General features: G+C 36.6%; 2 protein-coding genes across 2 annotated transcripts in view; one reads left to right on the forward strand and one right to left on the reverse strand.

Annotated features, from left to right (window-relative positions):
- ccdc71 (coiled-coil domain containing 71) overlaps window positions 1-24,470 on the forward strand; it is a 181,283-nt gene that overhangs the window by 95,827 nt on the left and 60,986 nt on the right. The window lies entirely within an intron of this gene.
- stab1 (stabilin 1) overlaps window positions 1-24,470 on the reverse strand; it is a 93,174-nt gene that overhangs the window by 67,248 nt on the left and 1,456 nt on the right. Inside the window, exons 2-17 of the mRNA XM_059328410.1 lie at window positions 20,875-21,011; window positions 19,124-19,239; window positions 18,261-18,346; window positions 18,104-18,173; window positions 17,815-17,910; window positions 17,593-17,706; window positions 16,263-16,450; window positions 15,102-15,238; window positions 13,959-14,086; window positions 13,751-13,827; window positions 8,792-8,914; window positions 3,644-3,781; window positions 3,293-3,364; window positions 2,520-2,633; window positions 1,144-1,197; window positions 717-797 (exon numbers count right to left, since the gene is read on the reverse strand). Coding sequence (XP_059184393.1) covers window positions 717-797; window positions 1,144-1,197; window positions 2,520-2,633; window positions 3,293-3,364; window positions 3,644-3,781; window positions 8,792-8,914; window positions 13,751-13,827; window positions 13,959-14,086; window positions 15,102-15,238; window positions 16,263-16,450; window positions 17,593-17,706; window positions 17,815-17,910; window positions 18,104-18,173; window positions 18,261-18,346; window positions 19,124-19,239; window positions 20,875-21,011 — 1,731 coding nt within the window. The remainder of the gene's footprint in view (window positions 1-716; window positions 798-1,143; window positions 1,198-2,519; window positions 2,634-3,292; window positions 3,365-3,643; window positions 3,782-8,791; window positions 8,915-13,750; window positions 13,828-13,958; window positions 14,087-15,101; window positions 15,239-16,262; window positions 16,451-17,592; window positions 17,707-17,814; window positions 17,911-18,103; window positions 18,174-18,260; window positions 18,347-19,123; window positions 19,240-20,874; window positions 21,012-24,470) is intronic.

Consider the following 24,470-nt stretch of genomic DNA (forward strand, 5'->3'; position numbering starts at 1 on the left):
CACGAAAGCTCCGCAGCAACACTTCTTCAGGACGTTTCAACGTAGAAACGTTCAGCAGCATGTTTCCTGCTGGCAGCTCAACTCTAAAGTTTTGGCTTTTACACAAGTTTCCATGTCCAATTTAATGCATTAACCCTTTTTTAGCAAAGGTAAAAAAAAGTGTCGTGTAGTAACAAGATTTTACTTTTTTTGCAGAGATTTTTCTAATTTAGCTTTGTGCATGTAGCATTTGTAATGCAATCTTTTGTATTTACTGTTTTCTGTAATTTCTTTGTGTTTTTATGTGTGTTTTTTTGGCATTTCTTTGTGTTTTTATGTGTGTTTTTTTGTAATTTCTTTGTGTTTTTATGTGTGTTTTTTGTAATTTTTGTGTGTTTCTTGTATTTTCATTATGTTTTTGATGTGTTTTGAGTGTGTTTGTATGTGTTTTTTATAATTGTGTGTGGGTTTTTGGTTTGTTTTTCCTGTTTTATGTGTGTTTTTTGTCATTCTTTTGTGTTTTTGTGTGTTTTTTTGTGTTCAAAATGTTGATCCAGGAAGTCAAAATGAAAAAAATAATCAGGTCATATAGGTGAGGTTGTGCTGAAAACAATGATACCAACATGTCATGACTCCAAAGGGTTAAGTAATGTGAATGCTTAGACTTCAAAGGGTTAATTACTGAGGAAACCAGTCACATAATGAGAGAAACTGAAGAACCAATCAGAGACACTTACATCATCCGACACCTTGATGGAGACGATCTGATTGGCCATCGTCTGGATCTGAGGGAGAGCCGCCAACTCATCCACCGTCAGCTGCAGACGGACAAATAATCAACAAAACTGTTGTTTTTATTTGTTGGGCAGAACAAACATCCTTATCAATTAGCTTTTAGTGAGCTAAACATGTCGTTTGTCCTGTTGGAGGCATTAAAGGAAAGATCATGTGGTCATTAAATCTAAAAGGTTCATCCTCTGGAGAGTAAGAATGTGATCACAAAATATCATCATGACAGAAAAATTATTAGTATTTTTTGACATGGCTTGTTAAATTCTAATATATCTTGCGGTGGAGCATGTATTAGATGAAAATGAAGAAAATAGAAGCAACAGGAAACTGATGAAGTGATAAGTTGATCTATGAGGTGAGAGCGTTTCTTACCACAGCCTGAGAGAAAACATGGTTTCTGAGGAGTTCCTGGAGTTTATGTCTCGCCTTGAAAAACAGAAGAATATCAATAAAATGAAAAACTGAGACATCTTAAAGGAACAAGTGACTTTAGATCTGTATAAAGGTATCTGTATATTATCTGTATAAAGTTATCTGTATGTTATCTTTATAAAGTTATCTGTATAAAGGTATCTGTATAAAGTTATCCGTATAAAGTTATCTGTATGTTATCTGTATAAAGATATCTGTATAAAGTTATCTGTATAAAGATATCTGTATAAAGTTATCTGTATAAAGGTATCTGTATAAAGGTATCTGTATAAAGTTATCTGTATAAAGGTATGTGTATAAAGTTATCTGTATGTTATCTGTATAAAGGTATCTGTATAAAGTTATCTATATAAAGTTATCTGTATAAAGGTATCTGTATAAAGGTATCTGTATAAAGTTATCTGAATAAAGTTATCTATATAAAGTTATCTATATAAAGTTATCTGTATAAAGGTATCTGTATAAAGTTATCTGTATAAAGGAATCTGTATAAAGTTATCTGTATAAAGGTATCTGTATAAAGGTATCTGTATAAAGTTATCTGTATAAAGTTATCTGAATAAAGTTATCTGTACAAAGTTATCCGTATAAAGGTATCTGTATAAAGGTATCTGTATGTTATCTGTATAAAGTTATCTGTATAAAGTTATCTGTACAAAGTTATCTGTATAAAGTTATCTGTATAAAGTTATCTGTATAAAGGTATTTGTATAAAGTTATCTGTATAAAGGTATCTGTATAAAGGTATCTGTATGTTATCTGTATAAAGTTATCTGTATAAAGTTATCTGTACAAAGTTATCTGTATAAAGTTATCTGTATAAAGTTATCTGTATAAAGTTATCTGTACAAAGTTATCTGTATAAAGTTATCTGTATAAAGGTATCTGTACAAAGTTATCTGTATAAAGGTATCTGTATAAAGGTATCTGTATGTTATCTGTATAAAGTTATCTGTATAAAGTTATCTGTACAAAGTTATCTGTATAAAGTTATCTGTATAAAGTTATCTGTATGTTATCTGTATAAAGTTATCTGTATGTTATCTGTATGTTATCTGTATAAAGTTATCTGTATAAAGTTATCTGTATGTTATCTGTATGTTATCTGTATGTTATCTGTATAAAGTTATCTGTATAAAGTTATCTGTATGTTATCTGTATGTTATCTGTATAAAGTTATCTGTATAAAGTTATCTGTATGTTATCTGTATGTTATCTGTATAAAGTTATCTGTATAAAGTTATCTGTATGTCATCTGCATTAATGACAAATACACCAAACAAATAAAAACTTAAGAACAACTTAATTGCACCTACGTCGCTCAGCATGTATAAGATGCTGCCGTCTCTGGATTTGTCCACTGCCTGGTTGGTGGGGATGAACACAGTCAGGGGTCCCGGACCCCGTAAGGGAGGCGGCGAACCACAGTTCTACAAAGACACATAAACACATCGTACCTGGTCAGAAATGTAGCATCGATCCTCTGTAAGAACTGATCAAAACTGTCCAACTGTTTCCACTTAGTAACTGTCGTGTACATTCATTACTGAGCTGGATTTCATTATTTAAAAATAAATAAATGGATAGCCTTGTACAAGAATAATCCATATCAATCATCAATCATGACCAACTAGAAGTGTGTGTTGGTGTCTGAATCTGCAGAGATGCTGCCCACTGCCTGTTTTCACACAAATATTTCTTAAATTAAGATTTTTAAATCTAGAAATAGGTTTGTTGAACATTTATTAAAATAAGAAATGAACTCTTAAAACAAGATACATTTTCTAACACGTCTAAATCTTTTATCTTGATAAGAAACAAATAATTTGCAGAACTTTTCTGGGCATTAAATTAATTTTTCAACAAAAGCTAAAACAGGATTTTAGTTTTTTATTCAATAAATAAAGAAATAATGGAAAAAGACATTAACATAAAGATAAAAATATCCCATCTTCTTTTAATTTACTGTAAATGCGCTATATAAATAAATTTGACTTGACTTGACTTGATAATTAAATAAGCTTGATTGATTTTCTTCCCCTTTGAGGGAACATTTGTCTGATGTTATTGTCCAGAACAAAATACTCACATCAACCAGAGACAGGAAGCGATTGTATTTTTCGTCCTTAGTCAGAATTTCTCCGATCGTCTTATCAGCAAACTGGAAAGAAGAAGAAGATCGAATGATGAAGTTTATGATATTATTCACTTTCACAGACTGCAGTTTTGATGTAGGTGACACTCCAGTGAGCAGAAAATCATTGATCATACATTTAACTGGATATAACTGTAAAATATTGCTTTAACACACTTATCTTGAAGCCCTTTTTTGTTCTGTGTTTGATTCAAATGTTTTTCGGTTCGTCTCAGTGTAGATTCAGTATTTTCTGTCAGCGGTCAGATCTCAGGGAGGTTTTGATGAAGTGACCCTTGAACTCACCCGTTCATCACGAGAAGGCCTTTCAGAGAGAGTGTTTGTGATTGGCCAGTCGATGATGTGGATGATCCCATTGGCTGCTGGCAGGTCCTCCTGGATGATGTTGTACAGTCTGCTGGGGTTGTCCATCAGGATGAACCTCTACATCAGCCAGACACAGACAATCAGTCTTTATGTTACCTTAATTCAGCTGTTCTCAACCTTGGGGTCCGGACCCCAATTGAGGTCGCGAGATGATTTCTGGGGGTCGCCAAATCATTTTGGAAGTCAGCTCTGTCTCCACTGTGTTAAAGTGTTCATGTCTTAATGTGTTTTAGTCTTTTTGGTCATTTAATGTCTTTTTTTGCTCACTTTGTGTGTTTTTTTTGCCCATTTTGTGTCTTATTTGGTGATTTTGTGCAGAGACGCTGCCCACTGCCTGTGTTTTCACATTTATTTTCATTAATCTGCATTGCAAAAAAGGTGTGTCTAAAAACCAGATAAAAACACTAAATCTGGGGGAAATGATCTTGCTGCATGGACAGATAATTTCACTTGACAAGATTTCTTAAATTAAGATTTTTAAATCTAGAAATAAGTTTGTTGAACATTTAATAAAATAAGAAATTAACTCTTAAAACAAGATACATTTTCAAACATGTCTAAATGTAAGTTTTTTTTTATCTTGATACATTTTTTGAATACATTTTGTGTCAGTTTTGTGTATTTTTTTATCATTATGTGGTCAATTTGTGTCTTTTTTGGTCATTTCGTGTCATTTCTGGTCATATTGTGTCTTTTTTGGTCATTTTGTGTCATTTCTGGTCATATTGTGTCATTTCTGGTCATTTTGTGTATTTTCTGGTCATTTTGTGCCTTTTCTGGTCATTTTGTGTCTTTTTTTGGTCATTTTGTCTTTTTTTAAGTCATTTAGTGTCTTTTTTTTGGTCATTTTGTTTCTTTTTTGGGTGATCTGAACTGTGCGTTTGAGATTGTGTTCAGTGAGTGGGGGTCGCAGACAACATGCATATTAAATTGGGGGTCGCGACTCAAAAAGGTTGAGAACTACTGCATTAATTAACCTGGTTATTGAGACTTTCTGCAGTTATCTGATTTCTTTTTTTTAAATATATTTTTTGGCCATTTTTGGGCTTTATTGAAAGAGACAGTGAAGGAGAAGACATGCAGGAAAGGGCTCCGAGCCGGATTCGAACCCGGGCCGCCTCCTCACGAGGACAATGCCTCTATGGTATGCGCTCTACCAGGTGTGCCACCGGGAACGCCCAAGTTATCTGATTTCTTAAACAAGGTGGAAATGAGACTCCAGGTTCAGGCTGATATATTTATATCCGCTGACGTGTTTGGTCACGTGGCTTGAAACACAAACCTGTTATGAAAGTTTTGACAAAGCTCCACTCCCTCTGTGACTCAACCCAAACGAACAGGAAATAGATTATTATTCCTTGTTCCTGAGGCACTGTTCACTGAGAAGCAGACCATAATAACTATTTTAGTACCAATACCACCATCCAGTGAGAGAGGAAGACTGGGAAGACTGGAATTACTGGAAGACTTAATCATTGGACTTCAACCTGCTGCTGGTTGCGCAAAATAAACAGGGCGAAGCACGAGTCAAAGTGCACTTTCAGGTCTGTCTGACTTTCTGTTCTGCCTGCTGCGCTTTCAACTTTACTCTGAGACAAAATGGCTTCCAGATCAGAGGAGGATCTCTCCTGTCCTGTCTGCCACGATATTTTCAAAAACCCTGTTGTTCTGTCGTGTAGCCACAGCTTCTGTAAAGACTGTTTGCAGAGATGGTGGAGGGGGAAACAAACTAAGGTGTGTCCGACCTGTAAGAGAAAATCTTCAAAGAGTGTTCAACCTCGTAACCTGGCGTTAAAGAACCTGTGTGAGACGTTCTTACTGGAGAGAGATCAGAGAGCTTCAGAGCCTCTCTGCAGTCTGCACTCTGAGAAACTTAAACTCTTCTGTCTGGACCATCAGCAGCCAGTTTGTCTCGTCTGCAAAGATTCAAAAGTACACAACAACCACAGATTCAGACCCATCGATGAAGCTGCACAGGATCACAAAGAGGAGCTCCAGAAATCCCTGAAGCCCTTACAGGAGAAACTGAAGCTCTTTGAACAAGTTAAAGGAAACTGTGATCAAACAGCAGAACACATTAAGGTCCAGACCCGATACACAGAGTGGAAGATTACGGAGCAGTTTAAGAAGCTTCACCAGTTTCTACAAGAGGAAGAGGAGGCCAGGATCTCTGCTCTGAGGGAGGAAGAGGAGCAGAAGAGTCAGCTGATGAAGGAGAAGATTGAGGCTCTGAACAGAGAGATAGCAGCTCTTTCAGACACAATCAGAGCCACAGAGGAGGAGCTGAGAGCTGAACACGTCTCATTCCTGCAGAACTACAAGGCTGCAGTGGAAAGAGTCCAGCAGCGCCCCCTGCTGGAGGATCCACAGCTGCTCTCAGGAGCTCTGATAGATGTGGCCAAACACCTGGGCAACCTGACCTTCAACATCTGGAACAAGATGAAGGAGATGGTCTCCTACACTCCTCTGATTCTGGATCCAAACACTGCAGACCCAGAACTCGTCCTGTCTGAAGATCTGACCGCTGTGAGATCTGGAGACCGTCGACCGCTTCCAAAGAACCTGGAGAGGACCAAGTTCTCCTGCTGCGTCTTGGGCTCTGAAGGCTTCAACTCAGGGACGCCCAGCTGGGATGTTGATGTGGGAGACAACAAGGACTGGGAACTGGGCGTGCTGGGAGAGGACATCCAGATGAACGGGCGCCTGCAGTCTGCATTGTGGAGGATTATGTTCTCCAATGGTAAATACACCGCATTCTCCATGTCAGAACCAAAGAAACAGTCTGCATTGTGGGGAATTCTGTTCTCCAAAGGTAAATTGTCCACGTCAGAACCAGAGAAAGATCTGCAAGTGAACAAGCAGCTGCATAGGATCAGAGTTCATCTGGACTTTGGAAAAGGAACGCTGTTGTTCTCTGATCTTGACACCAACACACCCGTACACACCTTCACACACACTTTCTCTGACACCGTGTTCCCGTACATTTACACTGAGGACCCCCTCCCACTGAGGGTTTTACCAGCCAAGGTCTCGGTGGAGGTGGAAAAGTTCTGATTATAGTTCTGTTATAGATGTATGGATGATCTTGGTTGAGAGGGAAGGTGAGAGGAGATTTGTCAACTGTCACAGATTTTTGTTGATTGTTTACCAAGCCGTCTTTAATGAATGTCTCTGGTTGTATTAGGATAGGGTTAGGTACGTTAGGATAGTGGGTTAGGGCTAGGTACGTTAGGATAGTGGGGTAGGTACGTTAGGATAGTGGGTTAGGGTTAGGTACGTTAGGATAGTGGGTTAGGTAGGTTTGGAAAGTGGGTTAGGGTTAGGTAGGTTAGGATAGTGGGGTAGGTACGTTAGGATAGTGGGTTAGGGTTAGGTAGGTTAGGATAGTGGGTTAGGGGTAGGTACGTTAGGATAGTGGGTTAGGCAGGTTGGGATAGTGGGTTAGGGTTAGGTACGTTAGGATAGTGGGTTAGGGTTAGGTAGGTTAGGATAGTGGGTTAGGTAGGTTAGGATAGTGGGTTAGGTACGTTAGGATAGTGGGTGCAATGCTGTATAATATGTCAATGTTGGATTCAAGGAATTATAGCATCAATGTGATGAAGCACTTTGATTATTTTTTCATAGATTATACTATTTGCCTGTGATTTTTCTTACATTTACATTTATTCATTTATTAGACGCTTTTATCCAAAGCGACTTATAAAAAAAAAAGGGGGAAAATGAAGGTCTAGTGGTCTAAGACAGTCTGTGGTTCCCAACCTTTTTCTTGAGGGACCCACATTTTTACCATTGTTAACTTTGGCAATGTAGATTGTCTTTTTTCAAATTTATAGGTGTAGATGTACATATATTTTACCCGTTAGATTTATTACAAACCTTAAAATCAAGAGGGCTTCGCGACCCCCCATGGATCTTTGGCGCCACCCTGGGGGGGTCGGGCCCCCCGGTTGGGAATCACTGGTCTAAGAGCCATTAGTGCATCATAAGGTCTCGAGAGGATTGTTTAAGGAGTAGAGTTGTAGTGTGGTCTAGGAGAGAAGGTCCTCTCTGAGGGTCTTCAGGAGGTTTTAAAGGTAGAGAGGGACGCCCCTGCTCTGGTAGGAACTGGTAATGGTTCCACCAATGGGGAACAACAAACACTAAGAGTCTGGATTGTCTTGGACCAACGGGGGGGGGCAGAGCCAAAACTATAAAGATAGCAAACTAATTTCCTGTAAATCTGTAGCAAGGGAAAGATGCCAAGCAGACAAAGCTCGATCCAAAAGGAGAGGAAATCTTGGGGTTGGTTTTCACTTTCTTAGAGCCGAGGAGGAGGGGCCAAGTTTGAATGTTGTGTTTATAAACAGTGAGTGGCAATTCTTGCATATTATGCCTTTAACTAAATAATGCACATATGATATGTGGGAATGGAAATTGTATATTATTAGAACCTGTTAAAATCTTTTTAGCTCACAATTATGTATCTATACCTGAGTTTAGGTACCAATACAGAAATGATGTGGCTTTTTTCAGTACGTTACTGTAAAGGACTATAAACATGTTTTTCAATTAATCCATTTTATGTCTGACATAATAAGCCAAAGTCACTTACATTTTTGCATTGGTGGTTAATTTTGTATCAACAGATGTTGATGGGGTTTGTGATTTTGCATACATAATATTGACTTCACTTAAACAAGATTAAGAATATGACAGGTTTTAACAGCTGATCCTAACAATGATGATGAACATTTAATGATAGAAGTGTAATCCAGTTTAATGTGGTACATGAAGATCAAACTGTTGATAATGCTGATTTTAAACACAATGATTTTCATATTATGTATAACATGGTGATAGTGGAGGTTAAGCTGTGATGATATTTTCACAGGTATCATTATATTGCATCTTTACTTTATTGTTTGATGTAATTATTGTTGGAATGGGACAAAAAGTTAATAAAAAAGATAAAGAAAACTAATGAAACAACATTACTAATGAATTCCGTGTCTTAACGCTGTAAGACACTGCCTCACTTTCCACTTACATCAGTATATCAGAACTAGAGAAACACTGGACACGTTTTACCTTGTTGCCTTTGCTCCTGAACGTGGCTCCTCCGTACAGGTTGAAGTCCCGCCCCTCCAGGTCCTTGTAGAGGTGCTGACCAAGGATCAGGTGGTTTTTACACACCTGCTCCTCATTAACACCCTGTAGAGACAGGAAGTACATAAATCACTAACCTAGAATCAATTAATTTAGTGTGCTTGAAAGAGTGCACTCTATTCTCTCCACCGGGCTTAATCCTAGATTTTATTCTTCTGTTTCTTCTGTGGTTTTTTGGTCGACTACTCCTCCCAGAGTTTTGGGATTTTTCATACACTAAAAAGGTATCAAATCGACCGGCTCGGCCATGACAAGTGTGCTTTGACTTTTCTAAGGGTTTCGGCAAACGGTTTTCAAATTATTCGGCAAAAACACACCAATGTTACCCTATAGAGAGGCTAGAGTGGATGACATCATCACTAGAGTCAAGGTTATGCTAGTTTTGGATTTTTCATTAGTTTTAGTTTTAATTTCGTTGTGATTTTTTGTTTTCAAATTCACTTAGTTTTAATTCATTTTTAGAGTGAGTTTGCTAGTTTTAATTAGTTTTCATTTTTTTGGAAATTGCTTAGTTTTAGTTTAGTTTTTATTAGTTTTAGTTTTGTTGTAACGGGGTATTTGTTGGGTGCGAGATTAAAAAAAGGTCACAATAAATGTTGCTTTTATTTCCTTTGTCTGATCCATCTCAGCCCCAATAAGTTTCATAGTCAAAAAACCAGATAGATGAAATAGATTTCATATCATATTCATCAAAAAGGTTTACGTATAAAAAAAGTTGACAAAGACAAAAACGAAGGACATTTTCACTATAACTTTAGTTAGTTTTAGTTAGTTTTGTAACCACAAAATACAGTTTCAGTTAGTTATCGTTTTTAAAAAAAACCTCGTTTTTATTTTTATTTTTATTTTAGTTAACGAAAATGTTTTTTTCAATTTTAGCTTTCGTTATTTCGTTAATTATAATAACCTTGGCTAGAATGCAGAGGGACACACATTTGGAGGCCGCAAATGCCACTCTATAGAAATTATTTATAAATAGAAACATAGGAAAATTGTTCTTCTGCCTCACATTGGTGTGGTAAAGCTGTCAGAGTTCTAGTTTGGGCGTAGGACCACAGATGATCCACCAACACCACCCACAGCCCCATAGACCTCCATGGGAAAAAGGAGGGAACATTTCTGGAGGAAAGCAGAGCTACCAGTTTCTTCTGATCGATCTAAAAAAACAATTTCTTCATTTTTCTTCACAAAACACATATGTAGACGTTCAGGAAGAACTGAGGATGCTCAAAGTGAAGAACTGAGGATGATCAAAGTGAAGTCGAATCAATCATAGGAATTATGGTTTTGCCAATAATGCTTTCTGTTCTGTTTAGCTGTTTTCCTGTCCATCTCATTGGTGTCAAATTCCACAGCTGCAGTTGATTTCAGTTGATTGCTCTGCTCTGATTGGTTGACGCCACCTGGCCCTGGTTGCTTAGCAACCAAAGCCTGAAAACAGTTCAAATTCTAACCTAATAATGTATGGGTGAGGGTCACTCAAAATGTCTTTAGAAATGTTCTAGTTGGTCATTTTCTTCCCATGATTTGTTTAAAACAGACTATCAGGGCATTTACCAAACAATCCCCAGAAACACAAAGACATCTGCACCTTCTCTTTATAAAAATACATAAAGGAAAAAATATTTGAAGGCTATTTGAAGCTGAAGGGACAAAAAACTCTCTCTCGCCGAGTACCAAATGCAACAACAAAAGACATTCTAGTCAGAATAAAAGGCTCAAATGGGTCTGAGATACACCTCAGATCTAGCCTGAGACAAAAAGGTGTTTTTGGGTGTTTTAACATCAGATCTCTGTTCTCAGGATCAATCAGACAGCACAGCCCACTGCTTCTGATCCACAGCCATGAGGAGCCTCTATTGTACCTTGTGTGGTCAGTAGCTCTGTCTGGTTTTGGATTTGGTTTAGTTTGTTGTTGTTTTTTATATTTGCTGCATCATTTTTTCCCTTCATTGGTTGGGTTCGTCTCTGTTTTCCTTTTTTCCTTTCCTATAGCAGACGTTTGACCGAATCATCGACTGACGCCATCAGACTTCAATCATCCGAAGCCTCGTCTGCTCTTTTCTCTTTTCTCTGAGCAGCAGGTTGTCGAAAAATACTTCATCCTGTGACGCTGATTTCACCGTTTAGAGCAGCTGAGCCATCGGCCCAACCCTGATGGAAATGTCTCTGCAATGTACTGTTTCATTGTTGTATTGCTTCTTTTTTATTCTTCTCCTCCTCTCCTCCTTCTGATGGTACCACTTTTACCACTTTTTTTTAGGTCTGATACGATGCTGATACAGCAACCTCAAGCCCATACCAAGCCAATACCGTCTCTTTCTTTTAAACCAAGCTGTTAAAAACATTTTTTTCAGAATCCACTTTGCTGAACCTGGCCATCTAAAAACCTAAAAACCCATTTTTATTCACTGGATTTTAACTCAACATGAGCCTTTGCTCTGTTTTATTTGTTTTGATCTGTTCTTTGTGGTTTTTAAAATTAACGCTGTTTTAAAGGGCTCTATAAATAAAGTTGATTTGATCTAAAAGAAGAAATACATTGCCAACAACAATACCTCAACATAACACTAACTGTTCACATGACACATGCTGCCGCCCAAAGTTTAGTGAAGCATCTTCGTAATAGTTTCGTCTCATGGGTCGGGTAGAATTTCACTTTTTTGTCCTTCAGATATCGGAATCAGATTAGTGCATCCTAATTTAAGTGCCTTTTTAAAATTTTGTTACTTGTTTTCTGTAACTAGGCACATTTTTTTCCTACAGGCTGCGCTGTGTATGATTTTATGATTTTTTGTTTTTATTTGTATACATGCATATTTCATTTTGTGAGGGCAGTACATTTTACATTTTATTTTATTTATTTTTATTTATCTTATTGCATTTTACTGTTCTATTGTTTACTACATCTCTTTGTATTGTGTTATCTATTTACTGTTTGTGCAGCACTTTGGAAACCTTGTGTTTTGCTAAAATCGTGCTATATAAATAAAGTGGATTGGATGTCAAGGGAGGAACTTTGAGTTGAACATTGGGGGGTTGAGATAAACACACACAGGCTGCATGAACCACTCAGGTAGAGGCGGATCAGAAGAATAGTGAAAATATAAAATATAGCATAAATCACATTCACAGCAATCAAAACTTTTGTAATGTGACGGTGCACGAGTCTCCTGTTGGACACACGATGGGCTCAATGGAAAGCTTTAAGTGTCCCGTCATCATTTCCAAACACTCCGTTAAAAATAATCATAAAAATATCATGTCTGCAGGTCATTTTTAATGGTCTACAGTTTTGAACTATTGCTTTAAAAATCTAAAACTTAACATTTAAAACTTAGGTTTCTATGGTTACTTGTTTTCAGAGTCAGGACATTTGTGTGTGTGTGTGTGTGTGTGTGTGTGTGTGTGCCCAGAGGCCTCACACATTGGTTTGTTCTAGTTTGCACTGACCATCTGTCACTAGTTGTCTCTGTTTTCAGGCCGAACTAAGAGTGTGTGTGTGTGTGTGTGTGTGTGTGTGTGTGTGTGTGTGTGTGTGTGAGAGAGAGAGAGAGATCAGATCAAGATGTGGATCATCGTCTGACATTCTTTGTCACATCTGCTGCAGCTTTTACATAATGTTTGATGAGGCGAGAGAAGCAGCAAGCTTTGGTTGCTAAGCAACCAGGGCCAGGTGGCGTCCACCAATCAGAGCAGAGCAATCAACTGAAATCAACTGCTGCTGTGCAATTTGACACCAATGAGATAGACGGGAAAACAGCTAAAAACTACCCCTCGAACAGAAAACAATTTTGGCCAATCCATAATTCCTATGATTGATCTGACTTCACTTTGAGCATCCTCAGTTCTTCACTTTGAGCATCCTCAGTTCTTCACTTTGAGCGTCCTCAGTTCTTCACTTTGAGCATCCTCAGTTCTTCACTTTGAGCATCCTCAGTTCTTCACTTTGAGCATCCTCAGTTCTTCACTTTGAGCATCCTCAGTTCTTCACTTTGAGCATCCTCAGTTCTTCACTTTGATCATCCTCAGTTCTTCACTTTGATCATCCTCAGTTCTTCACTCTGAGCATCCTCAGGTCTTCACTTTGAGCATCCTCAGTTCTTCCTGAACGTCTACATATGTGTTTTGTGAAGAAAAATTAAGAAATTGTCTTTTTAGAGCGATCAGAAGAAACTGGTGTTGGTGGATCATTTCTACGCCCAAACTAGAACTCTGACAGCTTTACCACACCAATGTGAGGGACAAGACACATTTTCATATGTTTCTATGAATAAATTATTTCTGTAGAGTGGTATCTGCAGGTAATTTGGTGTCTTTTGTTAGTCATTTTGTGTTTTATTAGGTAATTTGGTGTCTTTTTTTTAGTAATTTTGTGTGGCTCTTTTGGTCATTTTGTTTATTTTTTAGTCATTTTGTGTGTGTTTTTAGATAATATGGTGTGTTTTTTGGTAATATTGTGGCTCTTTTGGTCATTTTGTAGCATTTTTGCAGAATAATTTGAAAACCATTTGTCAAAACCCTTAGAAAAGGAGGAAGAAGGTAGGAGGAGGAGGAGGAGGAGGAGAAAGAAAGAAAAGGAGGGGGAGGAGAGAGATGATGTCACCACTCTAGCCTCTCCATAGGGTTACATTGGGGGGATTTTTTTGCCGTGTTTTTGCCGAATAATTTGAAAACCGTTTGCCGAAACCCTTGGAAAAGTCACAGCACACTTGTCATGGGCGAGCCGGTCCATTTGATACCTTTTTAGTGTTTGTGACCAAAACTCTGGAGGAGTAGTCGACCAGAAAACTACACGGAAGAAACGGAAGAATAAAATCTAGGATTAAGCCCCGTGGAGAGAATAAAGTGGAGTTATCTAGAGACAGACAGGCGACCTACAGTTAGAGGAGTCTTCAGCAGGGGGATGAAAGCTGTGAAAGGTCCGTTATGACTCAGCAGCAGGAAACAGCCTTTCTCTGAAACACACACACACACACACACACACACACACACACACACACACACACACACACCAAAGGTCAAAGGTGACGTCAAAGACACACTATAGCATCAACACCTGGTAATTATACTTCTGTTGTTCTTGTACCAAACATGGCGACCGCTCCGGTCAGATTTTCTCTCTGGTTTCCGCTCCGGTCCAGCTCTATCAGGCGCTCCATCAGGTTACCATAGCAACGGCGTCCATCACCAATCTGTCCCGCATCACACACACACCTGTGAGAGGGGGAGGAGCTAATCAATGACGGTAAAATACACACACATTCACACACAGACTGAGTCCTTCAGTGCTGGTCCTTGTTCCTGTACTGAAGTGTCTTTTTTGAAGAAACTTTATCAATATGTTGTCATGTTGAAAACAGGCGGCAACCTCCGGGTCTGAGCAGGGAGGAAACCAGGAAGTGCCTTCAGCTGCATTCTATTGAAAATTCCAGCAGGGGGCGTAAACAAAGGTGATTGTGATTCATCCTGTCATCCAATTCTGGTTTTTATTCTAGAGTGACTCTATTTTATTTGTCTCTTGTGTGTTTAGCGTAACAATTTTGGTCATTTTGTGTCTTTTTTAGTCCTTTAGTCCAACATAAAATGTGATTTTGAATCTTTTTTTTTAACTTTCAAAACACTATCATGCTCAATAAAGAATGTTAAATGTGTCAAATGTGACCAAAGGTGTCAAATCTACCATATAAGAGGGTTCCATCCAGTTCTATCATTTGATACTAAATCTATTTGAGCTTGTCTCCAGTTTTACTTGGTATATCATCATCAAACTGAAACTGGCCTCATGGAGTTTACAGCCAGAACTTTAGAGGTAAATGTACAGTAGGGCTCCACGCTGCTTTGTTTTATACTCTGATGGAGGCAACAAGTCTGGATTATTTGGAGCTTTTGGACACTCCACAGGGTTAAAAAACACTTTGATTAACGTTAGTATACCACAACTGCTGGGTTAAGTTAGGTAAAAATAACAGGGTTATTTTACATTTTTTTCACAGACAGACAGACAGACAGACAGACAGACAGACAGACAGGCAGACAGACAGGCAGACAGACAGACAGACAGACAGACAGACAGGCAGACAGACAGACAGACAGACAGACAGACAGACAGACAGACAGACAGACAGGCAGGCAGACAGACAGACAGGCAGACAGACAGACAGGCAGACAGACAGACAGACAGGCAGACAGACAGACAGACAGGCAGACAGACAGGTGTTGTGTGTCCTACCTGGGTTGTCCGTCTACTTCAGTCTGACAGACAGCTGTGGGGCCACATGTGTCCACTGTGCAGGCAGAAACCAGCTGACAACCAAACTCAGCGTTTCCTCCGACTGGGGCCATGCCGAACATACACTCACAGCTGGACTGGGACACAAACACACACGGGTTAATTACATGGAGGCTGATAGGGCTGTTGGTCCATTTATTAATCATTTTCATGTCTTTTCCTGTCTTTTTGTGTCTTATTGTGTCTTATTTTAGTCATTTTGTGTCTTTTTTGGTCATTTTGTGTCTTTTTTGGTCATTTTGTGTCTTATTTTAGTCATTTTGTGTCTTTTTTTGGTCATTTTGTATCTTTTTTTGTCATTTTGTGTCTTTTTTAGTCATTTTGTGTCTTTTTTGGTCATATTGTATCTTTTTTTGTCATTTTGTGTCTTTTTTGATCATTTTGTGTCTTTTTTATCATTTTGTGTCGTTTTTGGTCATTTTGTGTCTTTTTTTGATCATTTTGTGTCTTTTTTGTTCATTTTGTGTCTTTTTTGTTCATTTTGTGTCTTTTTTGATCATTTTGTGTCCTTTTTATCATTTTGTGTCTTTTTTGGTCATTTTGTGTCTTTTTTTGATCATTTTGTGTCTTTTTTGGTCATTTTGTGTCTTTTTTGTTCATTTTGTGTCCTTTTTTTGCTCATTTTGTGTCTTTTTTGGTCATTTTGTGTCTTTTTTGATCATTTTGTGTCTTTTTTTTGTCATTTTGTGTCTTTTTTGATCATTTTGTGTCTTTTTTAGTCATTCTGTGTATTTTTTAGTCATTCTGTGTCTTTTTTGGTCATTTTGTGTCTTTTTGTGTAATTTTTTTAGTCATTTTTTCTTTTTTGTTTTGTAGTCTGGATGTGATGAAGAAGTCATGATTTGGAGCTTTTTTAGAGGTTTAACCCTCTGGGCTCTGAGCCTATTATCCCTTTATGAACCACATAATATTTACTATACTCATGTTTGGTGTTTGGTATTTTCTCAGCACAACTTCAACATGATCTGACTATTATTTTACACTTTAACCAACTTTATTAACATATTGAGCCCAAAAATACACAAAATCTGAAATAAAATGTTACTATTTATGACAGTAAAAACCACAAATATGCTGAATGAACTGTTTCAGCGTCCTCACCTTGTTGGGCCCTTTGAAGACACAGATGGTGGAGTTGCTGGGACACCCTCCGTTGTTCTCGGAGCAAGGGTTTCTGGGTACACAGACCCTGCCGTCGCCCAGGTAGTCCGGCTTGCAGGCGCAGCTGACCTTTGACCCCAGAGAGGAGCACTGGGCGTTGATGTCACAGTCTCTCGCTGAGCAAACACCTGGAGAACAAACAGAGATCTGACTGGAGGAGATTCACTAAACCTTCTCATCCACCGGAATAAAACACAACAAGTTCCCTCAAGAGACTGAAATATAAAAACAGTCTCACAGGACTTTGGAGACGACGTCACAATCTGATAAAGTCACATGTTTTATCAAACGTCTGTATCTTCACAACTATTGTTATTTGCACAATAAAGTTGCTGAATAGATTATAAATAAAAAGCCAAATGTTTTTAGCTCTGCACCACTAGAGGGAACATGTAAAGGTTGTCCTGAGGAAAAGGTCACGTTGCTATTTACAGAGTTGATCGTCTGTTCAGTGACTCAGCTGCTAATATATCAGCTCTAGAACATTTATAAAGACACTCAGAGTGTGTTTGACTCTCTCATACATTATTAGATTACAATCTGAACCGTTTTCAAAATGGAAAAGAGGAGGAAGTCATGTGAGATAATAAACCAGGTGTTGGTGTGTGCGTGTGTGTGTGTGTGAGATAATGAGAAAAAAGTCAAAGTCAGAAAAAAAGTCAAATGAGAAAAAAAAAGTCCAAATGAGAAAAAAAAGTCCAAAAGAGGAAAAAAAGCCAAAGTCAGGAAAAAAAGTCACAATGAGAAAAAAAAGTAAAAATGAGAAAAAAAAGTCAAAACAAGGAAAAAAAGCCGAAGTCAGGAAAAAAAAGTCACAAGAAGAAAAAAAAGTCGAAGTCACGAAAAAAAGTAAAAATGAGAAAAAAAGTAAAAATGGGAAAAAAAGTCAAAATGAGAAAAAAAAGCCGAAGTCAGAAAAAAAAGTCAAAATGAGAAAAAAAAAGTGCTGCAGAGATGATTTATTTTTAAATCACAAAAGTTAGCACCATGCTATTTCCCTAAAAAAAAAGCCAATGGGATTTTTCTAGATTTCTACTAGATTTTGGATTACTGCAGAAAAAAAAAGCTCTTTGGCAAACAAAAGTTAAAGATACTGACAGAAAATGATCTTCACAAACGAGAACTACTTTAAGTATTTTCGAAAATGCAATCACCGGAAGTAAAGAATTAAAATAAGGCTTCAAAGGAAAGACACTCAGGTCACTTTAATGTAAACACCAAGCTGACGAAACTGTTTAATGAAATAAACAGATAAACAAAATGTGTTTACTTCCGCATTTCCCCTGAGCCGTCCTCCGGTATCCAGGTAAACATTCACAGTCAGCAGCGTCTCCGTCTCCTCTACAGTACGAGTAGGGAACGCACTTATTACACCTGGAACTCACTGTAACACACACAATACACACATCACACACAGGAAATACACACAACAGTTAATAAGGTTTATATTATATTATTTTAATAGTTGATAATAACTCAGTGGAGGTGTCACCTTGGTCACAGCGTTTCCCAACGTACGGAGGCTGACACAAACACTGTCCATCACCTTCTGGACCTTTATTACACACTCCATGCACACAGTCACACTCTGCACACACACACACACACACACACACACACACACACACACACGGAGCAGAGTATTTCAAACAGTATTAGGACACTGAGCCTGTTATTTATAACAGAACTCTTGTGTACTTCAGTATTTTTCTTCTTTCTGACTGAGACTAATAAATGACCACATTGTGTTTTCCAGTGAGTTTAGATGTGAGAGAACAAACCTTTATCGCATTTTTCTCCGTAGAAGTTTTCATTCTTACACTCGTGACAGGCAAAGCCGGAGAAGCCGTCCTGAAATCAGAAACAAAGTGGATTTATTATGTTGTAATATCACCTAAACATCAATTATTTAGGGTCACCGTCTGTTATTATACTGACGTCACAGACGCAGGTCCCGTTGCCCAGGTCTCCGTCCAGACACGTCCCATGGAAGTTACAGGTCCTCCCAGACCAGCTGGGACACGCTGCAGACAGACAGACAGACAGACAGGCAGACAGACAGGAGAGAGACAGGAGACAGACAGACAGACAGACAGACAGGAGAGAGACAGACAGACAGACAGACAGACAGACAGGAGAGAGACAGACAGACAGACAGACAGAGAGGAGAGAGACAGACAGACAGACAGACAGACAGACAGAGAGGAGAGAGAGACAGGTGATTAGATTTCATTTTGCTTGTTTAACCCTCGAGGTCTTTACACCTTAAGGTCCCGAAACGGTTCCTCTCATACAAGTGTCATAAAAATGTGATATATAAATATATTTTGTCACTTTAACCACATCAAATCTTTGAGCAACTTCCAACCTAACATAGATATGATTTTCATCTTTTTTTTTTAATGTTTTAATGCTCTTTTTGTCATAAGAACCTCTGATTTTCTCAAGAGGCAAAAAACACAAAATATGCAATATTTTAAAAAATAAGATGGAAAGTGGAATGTTTGGCCTGAGTTTAGTGTTTTCATTCTCTCTAAGCCAGAATCATCAAAATTACAAGAAAAACAGGCTTGAAATATTATCAATAATGAATCTATATAATGTTTGAGTTTCACTTTCTGAAATAATTGACAAAAATATTGAACTTTTTCATGATATTCTAATGTTTTGAGATGTTCCTTTAAACTATCAGATATCTACCTGCATGTAGTTAAGCTCTGGTTCTGTTTTCATGTGTGTGTGGTTGTGTGTGTGTGTGTGTGTGTGTGTGTGTGTGTGTGTGTGTGTGTGTGTGTGTGTACCCAGACAGAGGGTTCCCCAGTGTTCTGGACAGCATCGTGGCTGCATGAATCCTTTAACACAGAGATGATGACATCCATCCAGCTCCACCTCCCGCCCTCCGATCTCCACCACATAACTACACACACAAACATATTATCAGCATTATTATCAGTATTATTATTATTATTATTATTATTATAACTGCAGCACAACAGGAAAACAACTTCTTTTACACCACATACCACTGATATTATAAAAATGATATTATAAAAAAAACAACTGTTGTTTTTATGGTAAAAACCAGCAGAACTTTACCGTAATAAATACGGTGCACCTTTTTATAATATTACGGTAAAATGATATTAACACTGTTGATTTCATGTTTCAGATTGACATTTTATTCCATATTTTACCGTATAAATAAAAAGTTTTTCCATCAAAAGAAACGCTGTTCTGCCATATAATTGACAAGAAAACACTTTATAAATGCTGCATAAATTAAAGATTTTATCATTAAATATTACAGTATATTTCTAGTATATAATTTCTAATTTCTAAGATAAATGCAAAAATTACAGTGATGCTTACACATTAAAACTTTATCTCAGAATATCAGTTGCTTTCACTTAAATTTGCATCTAAAATCTGAGAAAATATTATTTATTTAACTCGTAAATTTACCGGTTTTAATCTAAAAGAATATCTGATTTATTTTTCTCATAAATGTGAGTTTTTGTCTTTTGCCACTTTCATCTTTATTCATGATATTCAAGTTTGTTTATATATTACAGTATATTTTTGTTACAAACACGGTGCCAGAGTATTACATTATATTTAGTCATATTTACATCTATTTTTTGTCATTTTGTGTCTTTTTTAGTCATTTTTCCTTTTTTTTTTTTGGTAATTTTTTGTCATTTTTGTGTCTTTTTAGTTATTTTTACATCTATTTTTGGTCATTTTTGCATCTATTTTTTGTCATTTTTTGGTAATTTTTAGTCATAATTTTTACATCTATTTTTAGTAATTTTGTCAAAATCTCAGAAAATATTCTTTATGTTACTCGTAAATGTACCGGTTTTAATCTCAAAGTATATCTGATTCATTTTTCTCAGAAATTTGATGAAAATGGCAAAAAAAAATTACTAAAAAAAGACACAAAATGGCAGAAAAAAAAACTAAATTACTTAAAAAAGACACAAAATGACAGAAAAAAAAAACGAAATTACTTAAAAAAGACACAAAATGACAAAAAAAGACACAAAATTACTACAAAAAAGACAAAATGACAGAAAAAAACTAAATCACCTAATAAATAGACAAAATGACCAAAAAATAGACAAAATGACCAAAAAATAGACAAAATGACATTCCATAACATTTCTACTTCTTGCAGTAACAACAACACGGCAGACAATAATAACAATAATAATAATAATAATAATAATAATAATAAACGGTCCGGTAGCAGCTGCCTTTCTTTTTGTTAACGTCGCCATAGAAACGAGGTAAACAAAGCTCCAGCTGGATAATAAAAGGACCTTCCACACAACATTCATATAAAACTCACATTCAACTTTCATATCAAGGCGGGGGCCACAAAATATCGCCACGAGGGCCACAATTGGCCCGCGGGCCGCCAGTTTGAGACCCCTGATTTACAGTGTTTCACTGTTACTGAAACTGAATGAACTCATTCATCATTTTACGTCTTTTACTGTCGTGGTTTAACAGTTTTTCACCCTAAAGTCATTTTTTACAGTGTATCTACCTGCAGTTGCTGGTTGCCCGGTTGCTGAAGCCTCGGGGACAGTTGCTGGAGGAGGCAGCAGCACAGGAGGTGCAGGAGGTGTAGACATCAACCCTCTGAGAGATATCACAGCGACCAGGAGGAGCAGGAGGAGGAGTCTGAGGAGCAGAGAGGAGATCCATCAGTCCACAGCTGATCTACTGACTGATGGACTGTTTCTACCAGAGTCCTGCTCTAAACACCACATTATACTGACACTGACACCATGGTAACCCTCTGGAGTCCACTAAACCAGCAGTTCTCAACCTTTTAGAGTCTCGACCCCCAGTCTAACCAGCATGTTGTCTCACTGAACACAATCTCACAGTTCAGATCCGACGGACTCAGTTGATACGACAAATTTTGGACAAATAATGAAGCAGACAACAACTAAAACATCTCTCTGTCTCTGCATTTATATATATATATATATATATATATATATATATATATATTAATCTAAGTGCTTTGCTATAAGTTTAAAGGTCCATTCTGAGTGTGTAACAGTCAGCTTCAAGCTAGAGACTCCTAATAACTTGCTACTTTGGGATTTGTCAGAAAAGACACAAAATGACCCAAAAAAGAATCAAAATGACCAAAAAAAGACACAAAATGACCCAAAAAAGACACAAAATGACCAAAAAAGGAAACAAAATGACCAAAAAAGAAACAAATTGACCACAAAATTATCTATAAAAGACACAAAATGACCAGAAAAAGACACAACATTACCAAAAATGACACAAAATTACCAAAGAAAGACACAAAATGACCAAAAAAACACAAAATGACAACAAAAAAAAGACATTAAATGACCAAGAAGACTAATACTGTTGGTGTGTTTTATTTGCAACCTGTTTTCACATTTGTAACATTTAAAATTCCTTATTTAATTTTCAAAATCTGATTTTGTGTTGTCTGATGGTTTCTAAATGTTGATCCAGTGAGTGAAATGATAATTATCAGGTCATATATGTGAGGTTGTTGTTCTCAAAACTATGACATAATTGTTTATGAGTTTGCTTGTTCTTTGATTTTTTTCTTTTTTTTTTCTGGTATAATCAAAGAAAATGTTATACTGTATAATACTCTGAATAAGTTCATTTTAAAATAAAAAAATAAAATAAAATAAAATAAAAACTATGATACCAGCATGGAATGGTTAACATTTTTTTAATTGCTGAATGAAAATTTCCAAAAAATAGACAAAACCGCCCAAGACTCCAAAGGGTTAATATTAGTGGTACCACTGGAGTTAGTAATAACATGTTATAAATGTTCATATGTTAGCATTAGCAGCATTAGCCTGTTAATGTTCATGACCCATATATGGAGATGAGGGCTGTTACTAACCTGTTACTGTGTCTGACTTCATATTAATGCTACAGATCATTAAAAAGCTCAGATTCTTGTGATTCTGTTCATTAAAACCACATTAGAGCTGTGGATGGTGATTCTAGGTAGCAGGGTTCAACATATATGGACATTAGGTCCGTCACCATGGTTACCAAGGAAACTGTTGGAGTCTCCATAAATACATAATCATAATTATTATATGTTAATTACAAAAACCTGTGTAAAAGTCTTTTTTGAGATATCTTCATCACATTTGAACTGGGAGTAGGTAAAAAAAGACACAAAATGATTTAAAAAAAGACACAAATTCACCTAAAAAGACACAAAATGATCAAAAAAGTCACAAAATTACTAAAAAAGACACATAATTACCAAAAAAGACACAAATTGACGAAAAAAGACACAACATGACCTAAAAAAAAGACCTAAAAAAGACTAAAAAATGATTTTAAAAAAGTCACAAATTGACCAAAAAGATTGTTACTACACTGTTACTCTGTGTTTGAGTTGATATTCATGCTACATCAGTGAAAAGCTCAGATTCTTGTTATTCTATTCATTAAAACCACATTAGAGCCATTAATGATGATTCTAGGTCGCAGGGTTCAACATTTATGAACATTTTTTATGTCACCATGGTTACCGAGGAAACTATTGGAGTCTCCATAAATACAAAATCATAATTATTTATTAAAAAAGACATAAAATGATCAAAAAAAGACACAAAATGACCTAAAAAGACATACAATTACCAAAAAAGACACATAATTATCAAAAAAAAGACACAAATTGATGAAAAAAGACACATGATCTAAAAAAAAACCTAAAAAAGAAAAAAAAAGAGAAAAAAAAGAGAAAAATTTACCAAAAAGGCTGTTACTCTGTGTTTTTAGTTGATATTCATGCTACATATCAGTGAAAAGCTCAGATTCTTGTGATTCTATTGATTAAAACCACATTTTAACATTTTAAGATACAACAGCAACATGTTTCCTTTAGAGAACAGAGTGATGACTGTATGGACATTTGGTCTGTCACCATGGTTACCAAGGAAACTATTGGAGTGTCCATAAATACATAATCATAATTATTATATGTTAATTCTAAAAACCTGTGTAAAATAGTCTTTTTTTTAAATTTAGATATCTTCATCACGTTTGAACTGACAGTAGCTCATTCTTTATATTTTGACCCCAGTGTGTTTTCCTGCTGTAATGATCTACACGCCTTTATTTAACAACAATATTCAGACAATAAAAAAACATATTTCTCACTGTGCACAGTTAGTGATGCCGGTTAATATACTATCAGGATGTTTATGATCAGCATAATTAGCCATGCTGGTTTGTTTATGATCAGCTGCTGACGTAGTGCACAGGTAGCGACGGTGAAAACCATACGTCACACAAATTACAAATCAATACAACCGCAGTGCTTTTATTTTGAAGGGGGTTTAAGTATATCTGCCTGCATGCATACACACCTGCAAATAAACTCATTTCACTAAATACACTGAGTTACCAAGGTAACCTTGTTAAAACACATATTGCTTTTTGCATAAAATTAATAAATTACTGGTTTACTGCATAACATGAATGACTCGACTCTTTAACTGATAGTTCACTAGATTTATTTAAAATCATAGCTTCAAGAAAATAAAATCAGACATTCTTTGTTCAACTTGTGAATCCACCGTAAGAAAACAATAACAAACATGAGCAAAACAAGCACTTTTACTATAGTTAAGACAACAAATATAGCCACTAATATATATGAGAGAATAAATAAACTTTAACAAACCTTGTGTCCTGTCAGTCAGCCACTATAGAAGCCTTTTGATACTTTATATCAACTTTATATGAATTATGACGCACTCGTTATTATTTACCGTTTGTTTTTAATTTAACCGTTCCACCTGTTATTTCCTGTCACTACCTTTCAAAATTAAAGCACCCATTTCACAGTGGACGGCACCTTTTCAAAATAAAAGCACCACAACATTGTAAAACACCTAGAAAATGTACAAACATGAAAAACAAGCTATATAATAATAAAAACACCAATATGAACCTTACTAAAGGTCATTTACAGTTGTGTTTAAAATAAATGTTAAAGTGATATAGTGATTGTAGTATTTACTACTTTTTACTGCTATATTTGATTTACTCCACATTAACAGTCTCATCATAACATGTGTTCCTATCAGTAGCAGCTCCAAACCA

The sequence above is a fragment of the Centropristis striata genome, chromosome 3, assembly GCF_030273125.1.
Source record: "Centropristis striata isolate RG_2023a ecotype Rhode Island chromosome 3, C.striata_1.0, whole genome shotgun sequence".
Classification (NCBI taxonomy): domain Eukaryota; kingdom Metazoa; phylum Chordata; class Actinopteri; order Perciformes; family Serranidae; genus Centropristis; species Centropristis striata.